Genomic DNA, 7,979 nt, shown 5'->3' on the forward strand with positions numbered 1-7,979 from the left:
TTTTATTTATTTTTTAAGAAATTTCATTAGACCAACATGAGCTGTGGAAAATTATAAGTGATCTAGGAGCTTTATACAGCGGGTGTCATTGAAAACACGATAAGTCTATCCCTCACAGCCTCGCTTTCATACCTGTCATGGCGCTGCTCTAAATAAGGTCTATCCCATAGCCACAAGCTATGTTTAGAATTGATATTTGAACACTAGCATACTACTTACAATGGCTACAATTTTAAAAACTGTAATCCGCTACTTTGTTGTCATGGCCATCTTGCACATAAACATCTTAACTCTTGTTCTTACAATCAAATATCAAAACCCAAAAGATTTTGTGGATATTACTTCCGACTTATCCATGAATGGAAAGTCAACTCAATCGCATTGCATTGTGGGATATTGTATTTCACACAGTGTGTAGGTTGTACTGCACTTTTTAAAGGTATTTCTATGCATACACAAATATTGCATATGGTGAGCTGTATACATACTGATATAATAACTATTTATGTTAAAAGGCTATTAGCTATTTTTAAAGAGGCCCTTCTTTATAGTGGCCAACTATTGAGTGCCCTTGGTTTATTAATGCCAACTGATAATTTGCCCTTGTTCGCTCTCTTTGTTTTCTGTTCTCTCTGGGTGCCCAACTTAACATGTTCCAGTCATTGCCATGCACCTGCGGTATGTCCCACACCAGGACCATGATGTTGGATGGGACCTACAGTGAGGCTGACGCCAACAGCTTGGCTGGCTACACAGAGGCTCCCATGGTTCACGAAGAATTGGTGCCGGAGAAACAGGAACATATGGTGGTTCACCTGTCAATGAGCAGCGAGTCCACCGCCACTAAGAAAAAGGGCATCCGCGCCTTCCGCATTATGCAGAACACGCATGCCATCGATAAGTACTCCCGCATGATCTTCCCGGGAGCCTATATAGTTTTCAACCTTATTTACTGGTCGGTTTACTGCTGATCGTTCTCCAGCTACATCCATCTTACACTCTTTTAGACTTTTGGAGGTTTACACAACCATCCTTCTGACTTTCTGATACACATCAAACATTGGCTCATGCGATCCCAAACTGCAGTTACCTTCGTCACTTTCATACGCAGAAAGACTGGCGAAATGCAGAGAGAAATATGGTTGAGTGCTTCATGTAGGCCTTTTCAGGTTTATGACAAATTAACTGTAAAACATTTATTAGACTTTTGTACGGGCTCTTCATGTTTTCTCTACATGTTTGCGTCTATTAATGGTATGGTATGTACAGAGCAAGAAAGTCTGGTTTTAGCTACTCTTTCAAATGTGTACTAAGTAATTGTTTCCACTTTTACTTTTATACCTAAAAAAATAATAGTGCTTTTAACAGATATGTTGAAAGGATAGTCAAGAGATCCAGTCATATCATTGGCCTAGAAAATCCTGTTTTTTTCTACATAAGGTGGGTTTCACCCTCATGGGAGCTGCCATGTTTAGATCACATGACCATATGTTTTGTGCAATTTGAGCAATTTAATAAGTTTATATTTATTTATTTATTTATTTATGTAGCTAAGATGTATACATAATTTTTACAGTGCTCAAGGTGCTTTAAAAAATAATCAAAAAGGCCATATAAAACAAACCAAATACAATATAAAGATACAACTCAACAAAATTGTCTGACACAAAAATATTGTCATCAGACAACAAAAAAAACTACAAAAAGGAATAGAACAGACCAAAAAACAAATTAAACCGCTCCGATGTAAAGTTGCAGTGGTTAATAAATAAAATGTAATGAATTAACACTAACTTAAAATTAATTAGTAAACGTTTAAGTCTATTTATTTGCTTATCTGCACAATCTGTATCTGTCCTGTTTTATTTCATTTATGCAAGCAATCACTCATGTAAATATATAGTAATTACCAGTAACGAGAAAAAAATCTCCTTTCAGTGTGAGGTTTGTTTGGATGGGGTTTGTGTATTTGATACCATTATATTTTTCATGCAAAATAAATCGGTATGTCTTTACTGTGGTTCATCTGTGTGCATGTTAGTTTGATTTATTATACTTATATTTTATATCAGTTATACTCCAACCTGTACTTGCCATGATACCTTAAAAGGGTTAAGTGAAAAGCTTGTTCATGGAGGCAGTCAGGGCAGGCTAAACGTTAGTTTGTGATGAAATGGTCTTGGAAACAACTTGAAACTGCCTTATGTGCAACCTTAAACTCTGAAGGGGATGGTTAATTTTGGTGGGACAATTTTAGTGCACATAAGTACACATACAGGCATCACATGCCAAATTTTCAAAAGACCTGTTGCTGTAAATGAAAATGCTGAGAACTATGGTGCTGGTCAGAATTATTTTCCCCATTGGTAAATATGATCATACTGTAGATGGCTGTAAAAAAATAAATCTGCATTGTTTGTCCTTTTGATATTTTATTTTAAATTATTGAAGTAAAAGAATTGAAAGTGGGGGGAAAATCACATTATGAAATAAATGTTTTTCTCCAAAACACATTGGGAACAATTATTTGCCCCCTTTTATTAAATACTTTTTGCAACCTCCTTTTTCCAAGATAACAGCTCTGAGTCTCTCCTATAATACCTGATGAGTTTGGAGAACACCTGACAAGAGATCAGAGCCCATTCCTCCATACAGAATCTCTCCAGATCCTTCAGATTCACAAGTTCATGTTGGTGCTTCTTCTCTTCAGTTCAGCCCATTCATTTTCTATAGGGTTCAGGTCAGGGACTCGGAAGGTGTTCTCCAAACTCATCAGGCATTAAAGGAGAAGACTCAGAGCTGTTATCTTGGAAAAAAGAGTTTGCAAAAAGTATTTAATAAAAGGGGGCAAATAATTGATGCCAACGTGTTTTGGAGAAAAACATAATGTTATTTTCTCCACACTTTCAATTCTTTTACAAGATTTTTGCTAATTTTTTTAATAAAAGATGCTTTATTTTTTACAGCCATCGTTGATCATATTTACCAAGGGGGCAAATAATTCTGACCAGCACTGTATATGTGCTTGAGGTTTGTATTTATTTTAATGTATAACCAAATCATTGAATCTATGAAGACAGTTCCACTCTAATAAGATGTTTCTGTAATTGTTTAAAAAGTTAAGAATGTAATATGTGTTGACCAGAAAAAAGGTGCAATGTAAAATTATACATATGTATAGATCTAAACGTATTTTGTATTTTTAAAAATGTATAAAGGTGAAGGTTATTGTTAGTTGTGTTGCATTAGCCTACATTATCACTCAATACCCCTGAAATCACTTGTCCTAAGATAACTCAATAAAAAAAATCACTACTATGTCCTGACAGAAGGCAGATTTTTTTTTTATATAGTAAGGTTTCACAGCTGAGTCCCTGCTTTTGTCAACACCATGAGATGTTTATGAAAGCATATACAAATGTGATATTAATGTCAGCCTTTATCCTGAATGTATTTTTCTTTGAGTTCAACAATGTCAAATTTGGTGAGATTAATAGTTGTTTTGTCATTTTAAGCAGAGCTGTCTTTTTCTAGTCATATTATACAAAAACCTTATTTTATTCATATAAATAAAAAACTGCTATTCTAATAACACGTTTGAGGGAATAAACTGTGGAATTTATAGATTATTTGGCTCAATGGTTCCATAAAAACAAAAAGCTACAGCATTAACAACATTATTTGATAATATTATTTTTAATAGTGATAATTTTCATAGATGGTTTGAAAATTAGATTGGAACCATTCTGTATAGTCAGAATTTATTATTGAAGTAATGCTATATGTAATATTTATAATAATTATTAGCAGAGGTTGAATGTAACGATTACGTAATCGAGTGTGTGTGTGTGTGTGTGTGTGTGTGTGTGTGTGTGTGTGTGTGTGTGTGTGTGTGTGTGTGTGTGTGTGTGTGTGTGTGTGTGTGTGTGTGTTTGTGTCAGTGGCGCATCTAGAACATTTTACATGGGGTGGCAAGAGGTCTTGGCAGGGTGGCAGGGGCAGACGGTGGGAATCACTATATGTGAATTGCTTTAACAAAACAAACACAAAAACAAAGTATTATTGTTTAATCATGCCCTTACACACTACAAAGGTTTTTAATTCACATCAGGAATAAGCCCAGTGCAGTGTTCAAACAAAACAGAACCGTGCATCTTTTAAAAAGTAAAATTATAACAAGCAAAATGAAAATATAAAAAAACAAAGTACAATAATTGTGTCCAAAGACTTTTAGCCTAATGGTTAGGCTCCAGCTACTTTCTTCAACTACTCTTGCCTGCAAAAGTCAATGTGAAAACCTCTGGTTATCCTTGTATTACACTGTAGGTCCTAATAGCCTATATAACAAATAAAAAATCAGAAAGATTTATCACATGCACACACACCAGTTATTTAGACTACTTAATATTATAATCCTAATTGTATTTGTTATTTCCCCAGTTGTCACCTGGTTTCATTGCTGTGATATCTGAGAGGAATTGGATTTGCTTAGCTAATCAAATGATTGATCTCCTAACTGGCACTGTATTGTGTGTTGTAACGTAACGGCGACCATCAGTAAACGTTATTGATACAAACAATTTATATTTTTTAGTAAGCTGTTCTTGTCTTTACAAAAATCAAAATTAGGCTAATCAAAGGGAAGAGTGCTCTTACAAATCACGAGGGAGCGATTTGACCGCTGATTTTGGCTAATGTAATAGACTCGCTGTTTTTGCTGATGCTGGATCGTCTTTAGCATACACTGCATTCATTAAAAAGGTAACTAAGTTAAACGTGTGTTTAACTACACCTGGGGAAACTCACTTCACCTTCAGAGGCTCTGGGGCAGCTCAGTCTCTCCAGTCGGGTTGCAGGGCCACCGCACCGTAGCAGACTTGCTGAGTGTGTGTGTGTGTGTGAGAGCCAGACTGAGCGAACGCCGCTCTGCATGTTTGAATCAGGGACGTATTTGAGGGGGAGGGGGAGGGGCTTTAATAAAAATTAAATTGTTAAATTTTAGTAAATGTATCGTTTAGTTCACTGGTTTGAGAAGCTTGCGAGTTGTTTTTACAAGTTCATTATTTGGATCGTCAAAGTTAGGGGGGCAGCTGGGGGGGCAAGGCTCGAGTGCCTGCCCCCCTGTAGATCCGCCCCTGGTGTGTGTGTGTGTGTGTGTGTGTGTGTGTGTGTATTTCTACTTTTTTAAATAGTTTTTAAAATCTGTACTTTTATAAATTACGTTTTTTTTTTTGAACGATTGTACTACATTTAAAATCATTACTGAGTAAAAAAATATATACAATTACATTGGGGTTGCATGCGGTTGATATGAGAATATTTGGATGTGGTTGCCCTATAGGATAGATATCCAATTTGCAAAATATGTGGACGCAAAGTGGATGCAATGCAGATAAAGGTTTATAATTTAAGACCGAATGATTTCCGTGATGCAGAGCGAATCCCGTAAGTCATGCAAATGAGATTTACATAACGCATATATGTCACGTAAAACAGGCGAACTGATGAATGGATAAATACATTGAAAGTAGAGCTGTGCAATAAATCCAATCGCGACATGGTCTGTGGATATAAAGCTCAAAAAGACTGCTATGTGAATTTATAATCTCCTTGTTCTGTTCTGCGTGTCTTGTGTGTGAATGAGCTGGCGCTTCGTCTACTACTACTCAAGTACGCGACGCGCTCATGGTGTTTTCAGCGTCTCACAAACAAAATGTGACCCTGGACCACAAAACCAAACCAGTCACATGGGTCAATTTTTTGAAATATTGATTTATACATCATCTGAAAGCTGAATAGATAAGCTTTCTATTGATGTGTGGTTTGATGGGATATAACACTGTTTGTCCGAGATAGGACTATTTGAAAATCTGGAATCTGAGGGTGCAAAAAAGTCGAAACTTTGAGAAAATCGCCTTTAAATTTGTCCATTTATGTTCGCGATTTTGCTGCATTTACTCACAAATAAAGGTTTTATATATTTATGGTACAAAATATTCAAAATATCTTCATGGAACATGACCTTTACTTAATACCTAATGATTTATGGCATAAAAAATCAATAATTTTGACCCAATTGTTGGCCACATTTTACACATAGGGTCAATATGAGGACATGCATTCATGAGCATTTAGAGAGCTGCTCTGAAAGAAGGCCTAATGAGCATTTTCATCATTTTATTTGAGAAAAACCCCTGAAACAGGTCTTCACTACAAAGCGACAAAATAAACGTTTTTTTAACTAGAAGAAATTATGACAGAAATATAGGCCTACAGTAGAACTCATCAGAATAACAACAACAATAATATTAATACAATTTAGTTAAAAAATATTTAAGGAATATATATTTTTTGTCCATGGTTTAATTTAGTAAATCTGTTTTGCAGAATTTACCCCAAAAATAAAAAGGTTTTTTTCAAATCATATTTGTATTAAATCATAAAAAATAAACATTAATTTTCTGAATAAAATACATTTCATACTCTATTATTCTTAAACATTTTAATAAATTATTCATGTTAAAAATAGTTGTTAATCTAATCATAAGTTATTGAATTTAGTTGATTAGACATGTTTTATTGAAATTTTAATAAACAAAACAAACAAATGATTTCAAGTTTGTTATAATAAAAGCATTTGTTAAAAAAAACTGTTTTCATTAATTTAACTATCATTTTAACTGATGATAATAATAATAATAATAATAACAACAACAACCGTAATTTAATTTAATAATACTGTTTATTCATTTAATAATTGATTAAAGGCTCATCCCAAAATAAAAATTAGCCATGATTTACTCACCCTCAAGTCATCCTGGTACTGTAAATGATTTCTGTTGTTTTCACAGTATCATTGCTGTATTATGTATTAATAGCTTTTACAGTATTGTTGCTGTATTTCCAGCTTTGTCTTACTGTAGAAACTATTTATTTGTAAAGGGACCATGCACAATTTTTAACATAAAATTGCCATTTCATGTATTGTACCGGATTTAGCCAAAGACTATTTTTCATCCGCAGTATTTACAATATTTTTTACATGAAAGTTGCTGTCAATTTATGCTATTCTTTGAAAAAAAAAACAGGGTGGGAAAATAATTACAGTAATCCTTATATTACTGTTAAATTGATTACAGTAATATTCCAACAGACAAGCCCGACAGAGGACTTTTTTTGGTTTATTGAGTTAATTTTAGTTTAGGAATTTTATAATGCATTGTTTCATAAGGTAACCCATAGCCTATATTAAGGCATTTAGCATATAGTTAAAAAAAAGTTAAATATTTTATGTGGGTGTTTTTTAATTGTGTGTCTTTATGGTTGCCAGATTTTGTCACAGACCCAACTAATCTCATATGCTATAGCCTACAATTTTTTGGGTGGGAGATGTAGTCCCATCCAATGATTATTAACATAGGCTAAAATAGATAAAATCAATTCCCATGATGTTTTTTTTCATTATTATTATTATTTTGCTTTCTATAAACATTTGTGTGTAAATTTCAGCGTGTGTAAAGTTGTTCGACATTGCAGCGTGCTGATGAGCATCGCTCTTTCGGTTAATACAGAGGTAAGTCATTTTCAGCTGAAGAACGCATTAAAATTCATAAAATTAGAGCAGTTTCAGATTTTAACATGGATCGAGGAGATCAGGATCTTAGAATTTAGTTTAAAGGGATAGTAGCCTAAAAATTTACTCACCCTCACATAGTTTCATTCTCATTTAAAGGTATTAAGTTTTGGCACATCTCCTGGTTGAATGTATTGTGGTTCCATATACTGTAAATTAAATGAAAGCTGTTTATCACATTGATGTTTCTCAAGCTGTAGTGCAATTCAATTTTTGTGTTTTGTTCTCTATAGGCAGCAAAAATCTGGGATCTGCATTGGCCCTTCCAAGTCCGGAGAGTGTTTTTATACTCTCTGTGCGATGAATTCAATTTTAATAAAAGTTTTTAAACTGACTTGAGTGCTGT

At 34.1% G+C, this 7,979-nt stretch overlaps 1 protein-coding gene across 1 annotated transcript in view; it reads left to right on the forward strand.

Annotated features, from left to right (window-relative positions):
* gabrr2a (gamma-aminobutyric acid type A receptor subunit rho2a) overlaps positions 1 to 1,353 on the forward strand; it is a 35,369-nt gene extending 34,016 nt beyond the window's left edge. The window contains exon 9 of the mRNA XM_077239153.1: positions 660 to 1,353. Coding sequence (XP_077095268.1) covers positions 660 to 971 — 312 coding nt within the window. The 3' untranslated portion in view covers positions 972 to 1,353. The remainder of the gene's footprint in view (positions 1 to 659) is intronic.
* The last annotated feature ends 6,626 nt before the right edge of the window (positions 1,354 to 7,979 follow it).

Source organism: Siphateles boraxobius, unplaced genomic scaffold (assembly GCF_051911475.1).
Source record: "Siphateles boraxobius isolate OS27281-9 unplaced genomic scaffold, OSU_SipBor_1 22, whole genome shotgun sequence".
Taxonomy (NCBI): domain Eukaryota; kingdom Metazoa; phylum Chordata; class Actinopteri; order Cypriniformes; family Leuciscidae; genus Siphateles; species Siphateles boraxobius.